General features: G+C 39.7%; 1 protein-coding gene across 3 annotated transcripts in view; it reads right to left on the bottom strand.

Moving 5' to 3' along the window:
• The window catches only part of RASA3 (RAS p21 protein activator 3), a 152,102-nt gene that overhangs the window by 76,129 nt on the left and 53,533 nt on the right, over positions 1-22,440 (bottom strand). For 2 of the 3 annotated variants that reach the window (XR_014026323.1, XM_081326879.1), the window contains exon 4: positions 14,814-14,908. Coding sequence is in view for 2 of the 3 variants with exons in the window: in XM_081326879.1 (XP_081183005.1) it covers positions 14,814-14,908 (95 nt within the window). In the remaining variant the exon portion in view is untranslated. The remainder of the gene's footprint in view (positions 1-14,813; positions 14,909-22,440) is intronic. The other variant, XM_081326880.1, reaches the window with a different exon arrangement.

The raw sequence follows: 22,440 nt of genomic DNA, 5'->3' as shown, positions 1-22,440 counted from the left end.
ACTTCTGGAGGTAAAGTTCCACTGATTAATTGTTCTAAGTGTTAGGAAATTTCTCCTTAGTTCTAAGTTAGTTGTCTCCTTGTTTAGTTTCCATCCATTGCTTTTTGTTCAGCCTTCAGGTGCTTTGGACAATAGATTGACCTCTTCTTCTTTGTAGCAGCCCTTTGGATATTGGAATACTATCATGTCACCCCTAGTCCTTTTTTTCATTAAACTAGACATACCTAATTCCTGCAACCATTCTTCATGTTTTAGCCTCCTGTCCCCTAATCATCTTTGTTGCTCTTCTCTGCACTTTAAGAGTCTCAACATCATTTTTTATATTGTAGCAACCAAAATCCATGGATCCTCTATGGATCAGGCACACAAAGCCTGTAGTCTAACAAGCAACCTCTTGCTGTTTTTTTATGTCAGTGAATTTACTATTACGTTGGATCACTTAGAAACTAGGTCATAAAATCAAGCAACAAAAAATTAGGCTTCCTATTTGTACATCTTTTCTGTTTTCTGATTTTATTGCAATTTATTTGATTATTGTGAACAACCAGAGATGCTGAAATTCAGGCAGCATACAAGTGATGATGATGATGACACACTAAGCCAATGCTGCAAAAGACACCAATCTTTATATCAAAATGGTTTTTTAATTGAACTTACTTGCCTTTGCCAGACAAATTATGGTTTTAGCAAGCCAGTGTATTTTGCCCCTGAAATTGACCCTATCTGTTGTTCTTTTGGAGAGGTTTGCTGCCAACAAGGCAGCTGACAATGGAGGTTAACTGGCTAGGCTTCTTTGAATTACTGTTAAAACCACTATGTCAAATCTTGCTTAAGGGACTAGTGAGTCATGACCATGACAATGTGAAGTTCTTGCAAGCACATGTTCTGTGTTGTCTGCAATTTTTTTAAAAAAAATATCAAATGAATTGGAAAAAAAGATTGAAAGTAAAAGAACAACATTACGAGGTCAGATAAACTGTGTTGGAGGCCGGAAATTTTAGTTTTGATTTCACTGAGACAACACAGCAAGCGGAAATGAATGAGACGGGACGGGGGGGGGGAAATTTAGTGATTACATGGTTAATTAAATGATCTCAAAGAGAAAGTATTCCTTGGATTTCTTAAAAAAATATGCCAAGTTTGACTTCACTTGCTTGTTTACTTGCTAGATTTATATCCCATATTTTCTTCAGGAGCTCAAGCAACATTTTTTTCTATCATAACGTGACACACATACAGCTGAAAGAGAGATGGCCCATAGTTACCTAGAAAACTGCCATGGGTCTCCCTTATCCTGCTCCAATACCCTAATCTCTGAACAAGTTGTAACTACTACCGTAAATCAGCAGCATAAAAGATTTCTCATTCTGGAAGAATATAATAAGTCTGAATATACAAGGTAGTTTATTTCTGTAATATATTTCTTCCCCCCCACCCCCAAACTTTAACTTTGGTGCTTTTTTATGCGGCAGGGGGAAAAAGGGTATATGTTAACCTCCATTTTGCATTGTGATGCCAATCCTGCTTCCTTGCCTTCAATCTTCTAATCTATTTACTAAAATAAGGCACCTGTTAAATTAGCAGCCTACCACTGACATACCTCACTGCCTCTGTCATCTCTTGTAAATTTAAAGATTTAATTTGCTAGTCATTTATTCAATTTGCAATGCAGTGTTTCATTCAAAGGACATATAATCAATTAAAATGGATCACTGGCTGCTTTATGAACATCTCACACAAGACAAATACTAATAAATGACCATATTCTCACTCTAGAATGAATGTGAATACTCCAATACTTGATTTGCAAGGCAAACTGTTCCAGTGCATTCAGCGTAAAGGAGGGTCTCCTAAAGCTGCATATGTTTGTATTGTAAACTCTGTCAAAGTACATTTCCGGAACTTTATTGAACAAAAAAAATATTTTAAGACTTCCTCACTCTCATCACATGATTGGCTACTAATATAAATTTCTCTATAGCTGCTTGGATTGGATACAATTCACAGTAAGTACATAGGAATATATTAGCACAGTGAACCCAATGTCTGAATTGGCAATCCAAACTGAATAGGTTCAAAAACAGGGGCAGAGCATTCTAATTAATTTCAGTTGGTAAGTTTGAACACTACAAAGATTCAAGGGTTCCTGAGCACAGCACGTTTTATAATATAACATTTCTTACAGTTGAACAGACATGCAATATTTTTTTTATTTCTTTGGGAATAGAGAAAACAAGAGCTATTAAAAAAATGGTTGTTTATTAGAGGAAATGGGCACACCCTTTTGTTTCCTGGGTGGGGAGAGGCTTGCCTGGAAATAGTGTTTTTTCACTTTCACATGGTCTGTGGTTACACTTCAGCACCACTCTTTCTGAACTCTGTAAATGATTAATTCTGCTACTCGATACATGCAAATCAGTTGAACAAGCGTTGTTAAAGGAGCTACTGAATTATAGCCACACTATTTTTTTAACCATTTATAGTTTCCTAAATTAAACCTCTCAGCCTGTGATCTGAAATGCATCCCATGAAAATGGGCTCTTATGCTCTACTCTTGCCATAAAAATGAGTATATTATCCTATCAGAAATAAAAAATATAATCCAAACATGATAGTACCCATTTGATATTCAACTTCTAAAACTGCAGAGCATTCTTTTGACATAGCCTAAAAGAATCCAATAGTTAAAAAACCTAAAACCTAAACCAACTGTTAAAAAAAGGAAGTGTGCTCATTGCAAATTATAATTTTCTCCTTGATAACTGTATTTCTATGAAAACATCAAGTTACCTTACAATTCTGACAACGGAAATTAAATATTCTTAGATTATTCATTCCTTGAAGAATATTCTTGAAATCAAAGTAAATCATAGGGTTTGTAGCATTTGTGCAAACAGATCTGATTCCAGAGGTGCCCAGATGATATAAAAGTGTGACTCCTACTCTATGCCAGGTTACAGATTATTGTGGCCAGATGACCAATTCCAAAACAGACTTTTAAAAATTCTCCAAACCCAGAGAAGCATGTTCTTTTTCACATTTTAATTCATGGATCTACACTAATTCTGGAATCAACCTAGACATTCAGGCCTGGAGACAAAAAAGTGTGAAGATACACCAGGACAGGCATATTTTGGAATCCAGATCTGTTGAGTATCCAGGAACGGTTGATCAGGAGGGTAGGGCCTAATTAACTCATATGGGGCACCTGCAGCATTGCACCTAATAAAAAGTGAGCACTGGAATTGTATACAATAGCATTTCGCTTCACCCATTGCTTTTATCAGTGAAAAGTCTATTTTGTGCTCTACCCACATCCTTCCTGCCAGTAATTAAATATGCAGGTGGCTGTTATGAGCTATTCACAACAGGCAATTTCATTGTGGGTAAGAAGCTAGATCTCTTAAGGTTCAAGCCTTTGGAATCTGTACTTCTCATTTTATCAAAAAATCAATCTGGACACGTCATCATGTCATTAATTTGTTTTTTTTTATTCTATTTTTATGACTGCAGTATTATGAATGTAAAGATCAGGCATACTGAAGATTTTATGAGTCTTTTATATATCATAAATATCCCATAGTAGAGGAAAAAGCATAAAGATTTTTATGTGGTTATACTCTACTTTAACCTGCTGAAAAACTTGGAATTTTCTGGGAATGTTTCCCGTCTCCTAGGTCTTCCAATATCTGGCCCAGATCTGCATCATCTTAGAATGAGCTCTAAACTGAACTGAGAGTTCATGTTAGTAAGAATAGCCATCAAAAGAATAGAACATTTGCAGACAAGTGTTGCTGCTTTGATATATATACAGTATATGATAACTTTTAAAATTGAGTGGAAGAACTGTCTTTGTAAAATGATTTAATGTTAATAGAAGTCTTTCTTATTCATCTCAGAAGTGCCAACGGGATAACACGTAAAGCATCCATTAAATCTAGTTCAAATTCTGGTGACCATATGGATATCAACACTATGGAAATAATTGGTACTGCCCTCTTTTAGGATGTTGTTCTTTACTTCCCACTCCAATCTATAGATCCAGGAATTCTAATATTTTCCATCCAAGTACCAACAAGGTCCACGCTTGATTTTTTTTTTAAGGTCAGTCAAATAACATAAGCAATTTTTACCATCAATGAGTAAGAACAGCCTCACTTTGCATACTTTAATGGTAATCTCACCCTATTCCCAGCTCTGAAATAGCCTCTTCAGGGACAGTAAGTTGGGAGATAGTTTATTATCTTTTAAACACTAAAGACATTGTTAGTCTTTCAGATCTTTTAATATTATAAAGCTAACTATGACAGAACGCAATGGAGACTTTGAATTCCTATTAACTAGTTTGGTCTGTGCTCTATATAAATCATTACAAATTGCACATTACATTGTTTAAACCATTGCTTTTAGATTAAATATTTTAGAGACATTTTAAAATTATTTCAAAGCTACCTATAGGCAATCTATACATTTTCAGACTAAATATACCTAAATGAAAAATACAATGTTTCCCCAAAAATAAGAGCCTGATCTTATTTTTTTTGCCTCCAAAAGAGGCACCAGGTCTTATTTTGGGGGGATGACTTACCCGCTTACCTTAGGACCACCACAGCCAGGCCTCCCACACCTTGACACCTGTTGCACCACTGCCTGAATGTGAGTGGTGGCACCAGCGTGATCAGCGCAACGAGCGATGCAGTCTCTTTCCATGAGCAGCAGCACCGGCGCAACAAACCACGAGGTGCCCTGTTGTGATGCGCCACATGGTGTGTGCACAGAATAATTCAATCAGCAGGTATCAGAGTGTGGGAGGCTTGGCTGCACGATCCTAAGGTAAGTGGATGTGGGGCACATGGGGCAGCTCCAACTCCCCCCAGCTTGAATTTTATGCATGCGCCTCACCCCAAACTAGGGCTTATTTTGGGGGTAGGGCTTAGATTAAGCGCACAAGTAAAAATCAAGCTAGGTCTTATTTTGGGGGGAAATACGATACATTTTTTATGTATTTATCAACATTGCACAAATTCAAAGTTGTCCTTTCAATTGTCCTTATCAGAGAGATAGAACCATAAAATACAAGAATATAACATAATGCAAACCACTTGAAGTAAATATTTATAATCGAGCTCCAAACATAAAGAAGCTGGCTTTTACGAAGCAAAAATAGAGGAAGTGATAAGTTGGATAAAAATACTCTAGCATTTATAATTAGTATTTAAAATCCATGTCCTAAATAGTACTCGTTTTTGTAATATACTGCAAAAATAGGAGCCGTGTTATAAATACTCAGCAATCTCCAAGAAAGCAAGTCCCTCATCTGCTTGTGTATCAACAGTATAGTGATTACTGGCAACACATAAAGGCCATATAAATATTGACTCACTTCACAAGACAAAGAAGGTTTCTCATGTCTCACAGGAAATAAATACTATGAACATTGTGTTTGTTTTCAACTCCTGCTGTTATATTAGCTAACTCCAAATCCAATCTAACATGTATTAATAGCTATTACATATGCTGCAAAAATAATAGCTGATGGGGCTATTTTGATGTATCAGAAGATGGCATTTTATAAAGTGGTGTAAATAAAATAATATCAAGGTATTCTGATTTAAATTCTAACACTGTAATAGACAAAGAAAATGAGATAAAAAACAGGAGGCTAGGACAAAAAGGAGAAATGTTTTATTTTACAAAAATCTGTTTTACATTCATTCAAATTTATCTGACACTTAAACCTAAATACATTTTAAACAATATTCTTTAATTATCTACAAAGATACAATGAATTTGGAATAAATCAAAAGATATTTCAATGGTGATAGCAATACAGGAGTTTTAGATGTTATTGCATCTAAACCACGGGTGTCCAAGCTTTTGGCTTGCCTGGGTTACACTGAGCGAAGAGCAATTTGTCTTGGGCCGCGTACTAAATATATAATATATTTGATGTACAAGCAGTCCTCGACATACAACATTTCATTTAGTGACTGTTCAAAGTTACAACAGCATTGAAAAAAGTGACTTATGACTATTTATCACACTTACAATCACTGCGGCATCTCCATGGTCATGTGATCAAAATTCAGATGCTTGGCAACTGATTCATATTTATGATAGTTGCAGTGTCAAGTAATCTCCTTTTGCGACCTTCTGACAAGCAAAGTCAATGGGGAAAGCCATTCACTTAACAACCATATTACTAACTTGACAACTGCAGTGATTCACCTAACAATTATGGTAAGAAAGGTCATAAAATGGGGCAAAACTCACTTAACTTTCTCACTTAGCAAGAGAAATTTTGCTAAGTACATCAAGGACTGCCTATATATCCATCATATAAGAAGTGTTAAAATTTTAGATTTTGTAGGGCTGCATTAGTAGCTGTCCAGGGCCACATGTGACCCAAAGGCTGGACATGATATTCCATGATATTTCAGATATTAAATGAAGGTCCAATTTTCTAACACATTTCAGTAATTATATTAGAGTATGGAAGACGTATGTAACTGAGTAATTCAGGCATGTCAAACTCGCGACATCATGTGGCGTCGTGTGACATATCGGGACTTTTTCCCCATTGCCGGCAATGGGGTGGGCATGGTTTCAGCGTGATGCAGTTTGACATGCCTGGAGTAATTCACCAAACTGTTACACTAAATTAGAACATTTTGGTATAGAACATAATTACCAGTTAAACTTACCATATCACTAGCATATAATAACTGTTCGCCCACATAAACTATTTTTATGGTCCAAATGTTCTTTGATTGCCTGTTAAGACAGGCCAATTGAACCCATATTAAACTAAGACATCCTTGAAGTATTTTGATAGATGGAGAATTATTTGTAGTAAGCTTGGCAAATGAATCAGAACTGCATATTTAAATCCAATTAGTAACAAAAGAAATACACATTTGGCCAACACTTGCTCCCCAAATTTGAACTGCATCATATCAAAAGCATCCCTTAAAACCAGGAGGGGCAATTAATTTTCTCAAGGGGCTACCTGAGAAACTGGGACTGTTGTAGAGGGCCAAACCAATGTAGCCTGAATTTATGTCCTCAAACTCTGTTAAATCAACTCCTCAGGCTGCCCCAGGCAAGTGGAGAGCAGGCACAAAAAGCGCTTTCTCTCCTTGTCCTCCAGCAAGCCCCAGCCAAGGACCGGATGGCGATCGCACAGATCTAGACCAACTCAGCTTCTCTCACCCGCTGCAGCACATTTATCTACATTTGACTTCTAATTTCCAATTGACCTCATGCAGGCTGGAAACGAATAACCAAATATGCAGATGTTGCTCAGGGGCCGTAAAATGCTCATGTCTGCTCAAAACTATCATTGCTGATTTAATTTCCCCCTCCCTGAATTCGTACCTAAAATGTCTATTAGTAAACTAATCAGTAATTAGTAAATGAATAAGTCACAAACTGTAAGGGAGTGGTCTTATAGATAAATAAATATATCTGACACTTTTGGCAGTGGTTTGTTCTCCAAGCTTGTTTCAATTTAGTTTCTGAATGTTGTGTTACCAGAAGCCATACAATCAAAGCTAATACCATCACTAGTTTGTATACTTTGGAACAATAAAGTTCAAGGAATCCCAATTCATTAAAGGAAGTTGGAAAAACTTTATTCAAAAAACATTATTATAAATCTCTGACAGAGGATAAAAAACCAGTATAATCTCACTTAATCAAACAACCATCAGGAACATTTGTCATGTTTTAATTGATTTAGTAATGTCTATTGTTTCCTGAAAGATGTAGTTTGATAAACAGCTTGGTTTTGTTAAAAATAAGGAGTCTAGTAGACTAACAAATGTTACAAGGTAGGAGGTTTTGTAAACTACAGCAATGATAATGTAGGTCAAGTGTGTTTGAATACTGCAATGCACATATATAATTGCAGTATTTATGCAGCTACAGTATATTATTATATGCTTGGAATAATTTTGGTACCATTGTAGTTTGCTGCAGATGCCACTGGAAATTCTAAGAAATGTGTATTATATATGATATAACATGATGTAAACATTCCCTTGAGTGTATATGTTAACAGCACAAAAGCATCGTCAAAGCATATATAAGGGAAGCCGCCTGACAGGAATACACGCGGGAACTTTGACAGCTGTCAAAGTTCCCCGTACTGCGCAGGCGCCTCCACTGACAGCTCGCGGCTGTCAAACTCCGGACCGTGAAGAAGACTGAGCTGTCAAAGCGTCCGCCACACTGCGCAGGCGCAGCCACTGACAGCTCGCGGCTGTCAAAACACCACACCACGCGGAAGCCGGAGCTGTCAACAGAAGACGACGCTGATTGGTCCCTGCCTGACACGGCGCCAAAATAAATACATCTGATTGGTCCTCGCTACCAGCTGCCGGCTATAAAAGCCGGACAAGTTATTCTCTGTCTTGCCTTGCTCTAAATAAACTTGTTGTTTAACTAGCCTGTCGTCCCGAGCGGTCCTTCGGCTACTTCACTGGCGACGAGGATGGGATCGCTCCGGAGCTGAAGTCACGGCCGAGGAAGAGAGTTCCCGGCAAGAGCTGACACGGAAGTTTTAACTTCCATCGGAGCAACCCAGGACCGGACGACATGGCAAACTTCGGCCGTGTGAGGGAGTTTGATACCCGCCATCCCGAGAGATGGCAATCACACCTCGGCCAAGTTGAAGGATTTCTCCTCGTCAGTAAAATTACTGACGACCGAGCAAAGGCCGCCGCCCTGCTGTACATCAGCGGGCCCCCGGTGTATGACGCAGCCGTCGGGCTGTTCAGCCCAGTGCCCATCACGGACGTCTCCTACGCGGACCTGGTGGACCAGCTGAACAAGTACTACATGCCGGCTCGCTCGGAACTGTACTGGCGGGTGCAATTCGCACAAAAGAAACAACGGCAGGACGAGCCCGCCAACGAGTTCATCGCCGGGGTCAGACACGCCGCGCGGAACTGCTGCTTCCCCGACCTGGAAGACCGCATCAGGGACCAGGTGGTGATCGGTCTGAGGGACGAGAAACTACAAAAAAAACTGACGTCCAAACCTGACATGAATCTGGCTGAGCTGACCAGGGAGATCATGGCATATGAACACAGCCACAAAAAGAAGCCGACGAACATGACCCCGGAGACCCCGGCGACCGTCTACCAGGAAAGCGCAACCTTCAGCGACAGCGGAGAGTCGGTAGATTTCACCGATGGAGAAGCCCTACAGCGCAGGATGGAGCACCGACAGCCGAGGAGGGGAAAAACGTCGGACCGCCGAGGAGTCAGGGACCCTCCACCGCCACCCCCGCGTTACGTGCAACGAGCCGCCTGTGCCAGCTGCGGGGGCAACCATGCCCGTGGAAGCTGCCGCTTTAGGAACGCAAAATGCCACAACTGCGGAAAGACTGGCCACATCAAGCCGGTGTGCCGCAGCAAGGGCCGGGACAACGTCAATGAGGTGGAGGCAAACCCCCCAGGTAGGCCAGCTGCCCAGGCCAACAGGGAAACCCCACCAGGCAACCGGGTTGAGACAATCGATAGGGTAAACTGCATAAGTTCCAAGGTTAAGGTCTGGGTCAGAATTCAGGGGGTGCCTTGCCACATGGAGGTGGATTCAGGGTCAGCGGTCTCCTTAATTTCGCTAACTACCTATCAGGAGATCTGTCAGAAGGCCGAAGACAAATTCCCCTGAAACAAACTCAGGTTCACCTTGCAGACTTCCAGAAAACCCCTATTCCGCTGGAAGGGAAAGCCAAGGTCCTTGTACAGTATAAGGGGTTCAAAGGCACCCTGGAGGTTTTAGTTACGCCAGGGAACCGTACCAACTTGATAGGGCTTAACTGGTTCACGCCACTAGGCATCGCCTTATCTGGGGTTAATACCATTCAAACACCCAGCCTGGAAGCCGTTTGCGAAAAGTACGCCGACGTTTTCGAGGGCACTTTAGGGAAATATACAGGTCCCCCCATTTCCCTGCAATTAAATCCAGCAATCCAACCAATTAAAATAAGAGCTAGGAGGGTACCCTTTGCCCTCAAAGAAAAAATTGAAAATGAGCTTGACCGACTCGTGAGTCTAGGGGTGCTGGAGCCAACAGATGGGGGAACCTGGGAGACCCCTATTGTCACCCCAATCAAACCTAATGGCGAAGTGAGAGTATGCGCTGACTATAAGGCGACAGTCAACCTAGCCCTCAGCCCCCATGCTTACCCGGTGCCAGCGGTAAGGGACGTATTTGCTTCCATCCGCTCTGGCACCATTTTCGCCAAGCTCGACCTCTCGCAGGCATATTTACAGCTGCCTGTCACAGACGACACCGCGGAAGCGCAAACTATTGTCACCCACCGCGGTGCTTTTAAAGTTAAGAGGCTTCAGTTCGGCATATCTGCAGCCCCGGGTATCTTCCAGGGTATCATGGAAAAGACCCTGAAAGGAATACCCGGGGTCTGCCCCTATTTCGACGATGTTCTCATCGCCGGAGAAAATGAAGCTAGTTTAGCTGACAGGCTGTCAGCTGTGCTGAGCCGGCTCAGAGAAGCCGGTCTCAAACTTAAGCGGGAAAAGTGCTCCATTGGAGTCACTTCTACAGAATTCCTAGGGTATAAAATCGATAGCCAGGGCATCCACCCCACCTCTGAGAAACTAAGGGCTATTCAAACCGCACCCAGCCCTAGGAATAAGCAAGAGCTTCAATCCTTTTTGGGACTGTTAAACTTTTACCATGCTTTCATTCCCCACAAAGCCACTATTGCAGAGCCTCTCCATAGGCTCCTCGATAAGGGTACAACTTGGTCCTGGACCAAAGAACATGAAAATAGTTTCCAATCGTTAAAAAAAAATTATCTGTCAAAGCTCAACCATCACCCTTTTCAGAGAAGACACCCCAATATGCATCGCTTGCGATGCCTCTCCCTACGGAATTGGGGCAGTCTTAAGTCACCTATTCAAGGATGGCACACAACGACCCATAGCCTTCTATTCTCGCACTCTGACCAAAGCAGAAAGAAACTATGCACAAATTGACAGGGAAGCCCTAGCGATAGTAGCAGGGGTCAAAAAATTTCATGATTATCTGTATGGAAGACCATTTACGATATTTACAGATCACAAACCCCTGCTAGGCATATTTACTTGGAATAAAATTACACCACAAATTCTCTCCCCGAGAATCTTAAGATGGTCAACGTTCTTAGCAGCCTATTCTTATCAACTAATACATAAACCAGGTAAGGAATTAGGACATGCTGACTGCCTCAGCAGACTGCCCATACAAACCAGGGACTCAGATCCAGCCCCAGCCAGCCTAATTTTAGCAATCTCTCAGCTTCCAGAATGCCCCCTGACGGCAAACATTATAGCTAATAATTCAGCAAAAGATAAAATACTTGCCAGAGTCCTCAAATGGGCCACAACAGGGTGGCCAGCTCAAAACCCACAACCCCAATTCCAACCTTATTATAACAGGAAAAACGAGATTTCAACACATAGAGGATGCCTACTATGGGGAAATAGGGTCATCATACCAGAGAAAAACATAGACCAAACATTACACATTTTACATGAAGGGCACCCTGGAATTGTAAAAATGAAGGCAATGGCTAGAAGTTATGTATGGTGGCCTGGCATAGATAAACAAATTGAAAAGTATGTGGGTGGGTGTTATACCTGTCAGGAGACCAGGAGTGAACCCCCCCAGGCACCGATCCATAAATGGGAGACTACAAGGAACCCCTGGTCACGTATACATATAGATTTTGCAGGACCTATCCAGGGCCAAAGTTTCTTAATAGCAGTAGACAGCTATTCCAAATGGCTGGAAGTCACGCCCCTTAGGAAAACAACGTCCGCAGCCACTATTCAAGCCTTAAGAAAAATATTCGCAACGCACGGCCTACCTGACACCATAGTTTCCGACAATGGACCTCAATTCACCTCTCGTGAATTTCAGATCTTCGCTACGAAGAATTGTATTAGGCTGGTCACGTCGGCGCCGTTCCACCCGTCGTCGAACGGAATGGCTGAAATTATGGTACGATCCACGAAAGAAGCATTAAAAAAATTCGTTAAAGGGAACTGGCAGAGGCGACTCAGCCAGTTCCTCTTGTCACAACACACAATGCCATGCTCCACAACGGGCAAATCACCAGCGGAATTAAGATGGGGGAGGAGGCTAATAACACGTCTCGACAGACTGCACCCCGACACATACCCAGAAGAAAAACAGCACCCCCACCCCGGCCGCACACTCAACCCTGGTCAATTAATATGGGCAAGATCATACACAGATAAAAACAAGTGGGTTCAAGGGACAGTAATAAAACAAACAGGGCCCATCTCATACCTCATAGCTACGCAGGCACAGGGCAACATACGCCGCCATATTGACCAGCTCAGACCCAGACAACCGCCACACAATTCCAAGCAACCAACCAACGCCGACTTACAACCCCCACCGGAAATGCTGCCTATCCCAAACCAGGAAGTTGAACACCAAAACGAAGAACCAGAACCAGACCATCCACCACCCCTTCGCCGATCATCCAGGAATCGAAGACCACCCACCTACCTAAAGGACTATCAGTGGGCAGGGTCAAACATCCAAGAGGAAAGAAACGCACCAGGGGAGGGGTAAGGGGTGTATTATATATGATATAACATGATGTAAACATTCCCTTGAGTGTATATGTTAACAGCACAAAAGCATCGTCAAAGCATATATAAGGGAAGCCGCCTGACAGGAATACACGCGGGAACTTTGACAGCTGTCAAAGTTCCCCGTACTGCGCAGGCGCCTCCACTGACAGCTCGCGGCTGTCAAACTCCGGACCGTGAAGAAGACTGAGCTGTCAAAGCGTCCGCCACACTGCGCAGGCGCAGCCACTGACAGCTCGCGGCTGTCAAAACACCACACCACGCGGAAGCCGGAGCTGTCAACAGAAGACGACGCTGATTGGTCCCTGCCTGACACGGCGCCAAAATAAATACATCTGATTGGTCCTCGCTACCAGCTGCCGGCTATAAAAGCCGGACAAGTTATTCTCTGTCTTGCCTTGCTCTAAATAAACTTGTTGTTTAACTAGCCTGTCGTCCCGAGCGGTCCTTCGGCTACTTCAAAATGGTTAGGAACAAGTGTGATAAGGAATGGTAACAAAATGTACTCTTGCTGTGGAAGATTTATAAACTGTCTTATAGATAAGATAACCTTCTTGTCATCTTTTACTATGAGCACACTGGCCCACATTAAAAATGAAATTCTGTTGCCTGCTCTAGAAAGTATATATCTACCCATATGCATACATACCACATATATACACATGATACATACATACATACATACATACATACAAATATTAATCACTGACCATTTTGAATACATAGCAGAAAGAGGAATAGTGAGAGTTCACAAAGTTGATGCTATTATATTTTTCTAACATAAGCTTGTAACATTTTCCATGTATAAATATTAGATTTATCTGGAACAATATTAAGATCTAATAAATAAGCTCTCCACCATAATTATCTGATCCATAGCTAAATTAGTACTTGAATACTTAAAAGTATTCAAAACACTTAGGATAAGCTATTGTTTTGATCACTAATATTTTTGTTTCACTACAAGGCTGCTAACAGATTTTAAATTCTAGAACTTTTTCCTATCAAATAGTATGAGTTTAAAAACAAAAAGAAATCATTGCATTTTAAATTTCCCACTTTAATAAGCATTTCCTGCTTCTGGAAGTATAGCAAAGCCCTTTTAAATGCAGTGAAACTATTAAAGTGAAGGTAAGTGAAAAAACTGTACATAGAAAAACTGGAATTTAAAGGAAAACAGAGAAAAACTTTAAAAAACTTAGTTGTTTGCATGGTCTTTGGTACAGAAAGTTTGTGTGTTCCATATTAACAAGCCAATGGTTAAGGATTTTAGAGAATATTAAAACTGTTGAATTTAAGATGAGATTAATTCTGTAAAATAGATATTTTCATGTTTAATGCATAACTCAAAAATGTTCAAAGAGGATTAGCTGTCAGCCTCAGTATACTTGAAATATAAAAAGAGGAGGGGGATGTACTAAAACATATAATATGGTCTTCCTATATTACTGTTCTTTGGAAATATGTTTAAAAATGCACTGTGCCTCGACATGGCTAAAATCATATAATTATGGTTTGTTTAAATAACTGTTAAATAAACAAAGATCTAAGTGTGAATTTATTCAGTTTTATCTGTATTGACATTATAGATCGTATCATAATTTCCCATTATGTCAAGCTATTTTCTACTTGGATACAGTCACAATATTTCCAAACATATCCAAATAATTTAATTTAATTTAAAGACTCTTCCCCCATGTTCAGGTGAAACAAGGATGACTTTGGAGTCTCTGTTCTCCTTCTGAATATGATTTGTCCAGCATCTACAATGAATGCATCTCAGTGATCACTAGTTGATCAATTGATAACCTTATCAAGTAAATTCCAAACGTTATTCTATGTCACACAGAATATCACTTATAAGCAATAGCTCCTATTTAACGAATGTCAAACAAATTATCTGACACTTCATAATATTTCCTCTTTCCACTTGGAAGAGGATACAAATGCCAAGTTAACATAGTATATTCATTACAGCACAGCAACTTTTTATAAAGTTAATTTCTTGGGATACATATACAGATATGATTATTCAGGCACTGACTGAAACATCCTCCATACAGTTGCACTGATGTATAATATTTTCAGCAACAAAAATAATGGGATCCAAGAACATTTTTCTTGTAATTGTTACAGCCATCATAATCATAAAGACCATGGAAGAGACAATCTCACCTGTACTTCTGAATCAGCATCAACATGTTGCAGTTGAAACCAAGTGTCTCGATTATGATATTTCTGCAAATCTTCCTTCAATATTGCTACTTTTCCTGAAAATACATCAAGTTGAATGCATCATGATGAATATAAATATTGTTATATAACAGCCTTCCCTGCCTTGGGATATACAGCATTACAACTGCAATTCCCATAATTCCAAGCAAAAGTCTATATTGGCTGGAAAGTCCAAGAATTAAAATCCCAATATACCCTTAAAGTTGCAAATTAGGGAAGTTAGGTAAAACAATCTGTAAAATTATTTTGTTTTTTAAAAAAAGATTTCTGCAGAGAAGAAAACTACATGTTTTAGATACTAACTGTCCAATCAATGTTTAAAGAGAAATTATGAAATCAATGAAGTTTACTAATAATGCTATACAGCAAGTTCTCCATGTTGGAGAAAAGCTTATTAACACCAGTAGCTAGCTTTTGGAAAAGCTAACCATCCAAATATTTAATCACTAACAAGGGTTCTTCAGCTGGGATTAGAGACCACAGCTTTTATCTAGAATAATTGCATGAAAATTTAACTGCAGCTGAAAAACTTTCTATACAAAATGAAAGTTTCATGCATGTTGACCAAGTGTTATTTAATTATATAAAAATGAACTTCACTTTTTGTAAGTTTTCTATAGCTTATTCATGTGATCAGAAGACCCAAATCATCTAAGAAAACTTATCAAAACTTATCAAGTACTTGGAAAAGGGTTTGTTTGACAAGTTTGTCAGGGGCACATTATTCCAGTTACTTACAATGCTCTAGATTTTATCTCAGCCCAAAAGCTTCTTCTATCAATTAATAAAACTCTCTGGAAACAGCATGAGAAGATAAATTGCAATAAGAAAGGCAAACTGGAAGATCTGAGAGACTGCCTTGCACAGCTTTCACACAATGTGATTATTAATACTATGACAAAAAGTAAATTGTAAATCCTAGTCAATAGCATATTTTCCTATTGGGCAATATTCTTGCCATAGTATTATCTTGTTGACCGAAGGACGTAGCACCACTCTATCTAAACACTGTGCTTTAGAAATTCTCATGACTGAATTCTGGATTTATATTTGCTACATAAATGAAAGCTTTGGCTTCTCATCTGTCCTCCGTTTGTAAATTAGGCCACAAATAATTGTGCATCTGTCACATGAAGGGCACCGGGTATAAGACTCTTTTATTCTTTCAGATAAGTGCTAAATGATCAGATGATGTAGCGTGTTTCCTGTTTTTAACTGAAGGTCATAGAGGCTGAACTGTTCGTTGCATGGCTGCTAAGAATTCTGTTGTTAATCTATTTCTCTAAGTTCCCAGCATATGGCCTAAAGCATTTTCAAAGCCTCTTTTAAATGTCCCATAGTTAAGTCAACCCTTTCTCCTAGAAATTGGCTTCAACTCCTGATACATTCATGGACAGGGTCACACAGTTTATTGGCCACTGTGCAACTTTCAAGATATTTTTCATCTTCTCAATCTATCCTACAATCTTGGTACTCTCTGAAATCTTCCCCTCCAAATATCAGCCAGGCTGAACCCCGTTAAGTTTCCAAGCACTAACCAGTTCAGACAGGCAATGTCTAAATAGTTCATTAAATTTTATTTTGAATGCTTTTATTATATTAAAAAGGAACCATTTCAATACTTTCAGTGTCCTGAAAATAACATTGAAGTCAATTCAGATTAAATACATTGAATTATTTCAGAGATGTATTACAGATAGTCCTCGACTTACAGCCATTCATTTAGTAACCATTTCTAATTACAATGGCACTGAAAAAGTGACTTATGACCATTTTTAATACTTACAGCCGTTGCAGATCCCTGTGGTCACATGATCAAACTCTTGACAACTGGTATGTATTTAAGATAGGGGTCACCTTTGTGAGTTTCTGACAAGCAAAATCAATAGGGAAGCCAGATTTAATTAACAACCGTGTTACTAACTTAACAACTACAGGGATTCACTTAATAATTGTGGCAAGAAAGGTTGTAAAGTGGGATAAAACTCACTTAACTGTCTTACTTAGCAAATTGGGCTCAATTGTAAGCCGAAGATTAGCTTTATACTGGTAATTGTGTGGATCCTAATTAGACGTCTATGCATGGAGAATTGCTTTCCATTTATATACAGGGCTGAATTCCAGTGGAGCATCAGGGAAGGAAAGAAGCCATTTTCAGGATTTCAACCCTTCTCTAAACCCTTCCCAATGTTTAATGGGATTCCTCATCCTTCTAAGCAGATGTAAATAAATGAAGCTGCCTCTCATTTCCTTGGCAAGAAAATTCCAAAGGTAGATATTGTGTTGATTATTCCCATTAGCAGAAGAAAATTGATTACCCACATTCATTATTTATAATAATCTTTCCCAATCCAGTGAGATGGATTACATCCAGTTATATTATATCTTGAATATAGCTGATCAGGGAAGGCTGATTTAAAACTTATGTATAAAATTTAGAATGAAATGTATTATTATGGTTAATTGCACAGTTAGCCAGATGTTTTGACTAGATTTGGCATTTTTTTCCATCTATCAAGTCTTTCCCAAGGACCTGGGATGGGCAGATATTGTTGTCTGATGATATTAAAGGTATTGTTGAAGGACATTAACTGTTCCAAATGAAGCTCCCTTTTGCAATTGACTGATGGGGATTTGGGAGGCAGTGTTCTGTTTCAGCCTACGACCGGCCCTGTTTGTGTGTCAGGGACAACCCCTTTTTCTTTTTTACAGTCAATAGGCTGGAAAAACCCAACCCAAATTTATTTACAGTTCAAACAAAAAAGCAACAGAATATTTCCTTCAATAAATGAATCAAAATATCAAACAAGAGTCAACAAACAAGAGTTAAACAGAAGTAGCAAGAACAGACCAGGACTCTCTTAGAATATCTCCAAACGGTTGCCTTCAGCAACCAGCCCCGCCCACACCTTCCCCTTTTATATCAGTCCCAAGGCGTGGCTTCTCACTGCCTTCTCCTCCTCTCACTGAGTTGCCTCATTTTCTCTGCTCTGCTCTGCTGGATTGCCTTCTGCTTCTAGCGTCTCTGAACAGATTCAGCTGTGACTCTTCTGAGTCCAACACCTCGTACTCACACAGCTGAGCCTCATAAGGAACATGACTGGAGGGGCCAGGCTGAGAGTCCTGCAGTGCATCAGAGCCTCCCTCTGACACCAAAGGCTCTCCAAACCCCTCCTCCTCAGATTCATTGGACTCAGCTGTTGGGAGCACAGGATGACACTGAATCACAACAGGCGGCAGTTCTTGGTCCAACTTACTTTCTCAGATAGTTATGTCTCTCCACTGAAAACAACTAATAGATTTTGATTTGGCTTACTGTGAGCTACCTCCCCTGCCTATATATTCTTTGGATGCAACTAAAGACACCCCAACGTACAGATGGACAATTTTGTACAAAAAGGTGACAGCAGATTTTTTTCTTTGGTATTGTGAATTCACAGGTTCCTCCTTTGTTGCACTTGGATACTATTATATTTTCCATGCTCTGCACAGAAAAGGGCATTTACTTTGGTATAAATGGATAACCTGCCCTCAATAGTTGTAACACAGAGATATAATAATATGCCTTATCAAGACTGTTCTTCCAGGGGTTCAAACACTGAAGTTGTGTCTGTGGCATGTGTATTCCTAAACTGCCCTCAATTTCATGCCTGCTGTTTATTGAATCATTTGTTGGCAAACTCTGACAATTACCTCACTCAGTCACTGTGAGATGAATTTGTTGAAACACAGAGAAAGGTCAAGAGATATTTGGTTATATCAATGGACATAAGCAATACCCTAAAAGTTTGGGATCTGTTTATTATCATAAATCCTGACTTTGTTAAGTCTATGTGAGTTCTGGTTTCAGGCTGGCAGACAAGTTTCAATCCATCCATTCATCCTGGATGAAAGTGCCTTATATGGAAGGAAAACATATAGGTATGGTATATTGACAAAATGTTTCTCTTTTTGTATGTCACACTAGCATCCAAGAAATAGTAATGAGCACTATCTGGGATTGCCATGGTGACCGACTTTGCATTATGCAAGCCTGTTACATCAAAACAAAAATAGAGACAGTGGGAGAGGAAATGGGCAGCTTAGTGTCAATCTAATCAAGCAGCCCAGAACAGCCGTAAATCCTACATTTTCAACTCTTAACAAATATATAGACAGAGAAGACAGCCTTACATTTCACAGATAAAGAAAAAACCCTTTGGAAAGTTTTTGCAAACGAAGTCTGGTAATACAACCTTGCAATACAAATATATAAAATTGAATGTGTTGGATAAAAATTAAGACCCAGGAAGCAGGTTTTGTTTCCTCTCTTTTTTTTTCCTTTGGGACACATACTGTTGTTTTCTTGTTATATTATTTTGTTTGTAATGCACACTGCCCAGAATCTTTATGGGATCTAGCAATCTTATAAATTTGACAAATAAATACATTCCCCACTAAGTTTCCCCCCACTCAAACTTTTCTTTGATTTCTTTCTGAATCTCAATATGCAAATATGTATATCCTAGTGTTGCCATTTGTTAGTTTATCCCATACAACTGAACTTTTTAAGATTAAAAAACACTTTAATATTAAAACATTTACATTTAACCAGAGAAGTATACAAGATAGCCAAATAATAATAATAATAATAATAATAATAATAATAATAATAATAATAATAAGAAGAAGAAGAAGAAGAAGAAGAAGAAGAAGAAGAAGAAGAAGAAGAAGAAGAAGAAGAAGAAGAAGTTGGAAGGGACCTTGGAGGTCATCTAGTCCAACCCCCTACTCAGGCAGGAAACCCTATACCATTTCAGGCAAATGGCTGTCCAGTCTCTTCTTAAAACCCCCAGTGTTGGAGCATTCACCACCTCTGGAGGCAGGTTGTTCCACTGCTTAATTGTTCTAACTGTCAGGAAGTTTCTCCTTAGTTCTAGGTTGCTTCTCTCCTTGACTAGTTTCCATCCATTGCTTCTTGTCCTGCTTTCGGGTGCTTTGGAGAATAGCTTGACTCCCTCTTCTTTGTGGCAGCCCCTGAGATATTGGAACACTGCTATCATGTCACCCCTCACTCTTCTTTTCGTTAAACTACACATACCCAATTCCAGCAACCGTTCCCTATATGTTTTAGCCTCCAGCCCCCTAATCATCTTTGTTGCTCTTCTCTGTACCCTTTCTAGTCTCGACATCTTTTTTACATCGTGGTGACCAAAACTGGATGCAGTATTCCAGGTGTGGCCTTACCAAAGCATTGTAAAGTGGTATTAGTACTTCACGTGATCTTGATTCTATCCCTCTGTTAATGCAGCCTAGCACTGTGTTGGCTTTTTTGGCAGCTGCAGCACACTGCTGGCTCATATTGAAGTGATTGTCCACTAGGACTCTGAGATCCCTCTCACAGTTACTACTATTGAGCCAGGTACCACCTATACTATACCTGTGCATTTGATTTTTCCTGCCTAAATGTAGAACCTTACTTTTTTCACCATTGAATTTCATTTTGTTAGATAGCGCCCAGTGTTCGAGTCTGTCCAGATCCTCCTGTATTTTAAGCCTATCTTCTGGAGTATTGGCTATTCCTGCCAGCTTGGTGTTGTCTGCAAATTTGATGAGTTCCCCATCTATCCCCTCATCCAAATCATTAATGAAGATATTGAAGAGCACTGGGCCCAGAACAGAGCCCTGGGGCACCTCACTACACACTTCCTTCCATGTAGATGCAGTTCCATTGAGGACCACACGCTGAGTGCGGCCTGTCAGCCAGCTACGAATCCATCTGGTGGTGATGCTATCTAACCCACATTTTTCTATCTTATCAAGTAGTAGGTTGTGATCTACTTTATCAACTGCCTTACTGAAGTCCAAGTAAATTATATCTACAGCATTCCTCTGGTCCACTAATTTTGTCACTTGGTCAAAGAATGTAATAAGATTTGTCTGGCATGATCTGTTTTTGACAAACCCATGTTGGCTTTTAGTAATGACTTTGTTTGCATCTAGGTGTTCGCTGATTTGTTGTTTGATTATCTTTTCCAGAATCTTCCCAGGTATTGAGGTCAGGCTGATAGGTCTGTAGTTTCCAGGATCTATTTTTTTCCCTTTTTTGAAGATGAGAACTACATCAGCTCTCTTCCAGTCCTCTGGTAGTTCCCCAGTGCTCCAGGATCTTTGAAAAATATAGTTCAGTGGTTCTGAGATCACGTCTGCCAGTTCCTTGAGAACTTTGGGGTGAAATCCATCTGGTCCTGGTGATTTGAACTCGTCTAGGCTGGACAGGTGTTCACTTACCATTTTCTTGCCTATCTTAACTTGCATTTCTATTCTGTTTTTTATGGCACTGGTTTTGGTAGGTTGGACTGTTTTTTCCCTTTGTGTAAAGACAGATGCAAAAAATGAGTTAAATAGTTCTGCTTTCTCCCTGTTGCTTGTCACCTTCTTGCCACTTTCCCCCACTAATGGACCAATCATTTCCTTAACTTTTTTCTTGTTTTTCATATGTTGAAAGAAGCATTTTTTGTTATTTTTGACTTTGGTTGCAAGCCTTAGTTCATTTTGAGCCTTAGCTTTCCACACTTCATCTTTGTAGACATGGGCTATTTGCTGATATTCTGACTTAGTTATGTGCCCCTCTTTCCAATTCTTATATTTGTCCTTTTTATCTTTCAATTTATCAGAGAGTTCTTTATGCAGCCATGCTGGTTTCTTTTGAGAGCTGTTATTTTTCTTCTTTGTTGGTATTGTACTAGACTGGGCCATTATTATCTCACTTTTCAAAATTTCCCAAGCTTCTTGAGTTATTTTCCCCTTTAGGATTCTCATCCATGGAATTCTTTCCATGGTCTCTCTAAGTTTATTGAAATCAGCTCTTTTAAAGTCCAAGACTCTAGTTTGGCTGTGTTCTATTGCTTGTGCCTCCAGAATGTTGAATTCCAATACTGCATGATCACTTCCCCCGATGGTTCCTGTGGCTTCGACATTTTCTATCAGTTCATCTCTGTTTGTGAGAATTAAATCCAATATGGCTAATCCCCTAGTTCCCTTCTCTACTTTTTGGGAGAGAAAGTTGTCTGCTAGGTTTGACAGGAATCTGTTTGATCTTCCACCTGGTGCAGAGTTTGTCTCCCAGTTGATATCAGGGTAATTAAAGTCCCCCATTACTATTGTGATGTGCTTCTTACATACCTTAGTTAGCTGACTAGCAAAAAGTGTTAACCAATAGGACTCTGGATTTTTTCCAGTAGATTCAGGACTGAAATTATAGCATGGCATCCGCAGTAAAAGTGTGATGACCTAATTGCATCAACATTGCCACTACATACTAGTCTCCTAACTTAATACACAGGTATATACAATGCAACATTTTTATGTTTGCAGCTTTTGCAAAACATACTTTGATGACATCTATGGAAATATGAGAAATATGCAGCAGATACTTGACTATGCTTCAGTAATTCAGTTAGGTCAAGATCAATGTACAATCCCACCAAAAAAAAAAGACTGAGGCTAAACTTTATATTATGCTTTCTCACCTTAATAAAATCCTAATTCTTTATACCTGCATTATGTCCTATCTTGGCAGACTTGC

Source organism: Vipera berus (assembly GCF_964194415.1).
Source record: "Vipera berus genome assembly, chromosome: 4".
Classification (NCBI taxonomy): Eukaryota; Metazoa; Chordata; class Lepidosauria; order Squamata; family Viperidae; genus Vipera; species Vipera berus.
Note: the sequence above shows the minus strand (reverse complement) of the source record. Positions and strands in the feature narration are given on the sequence as shown.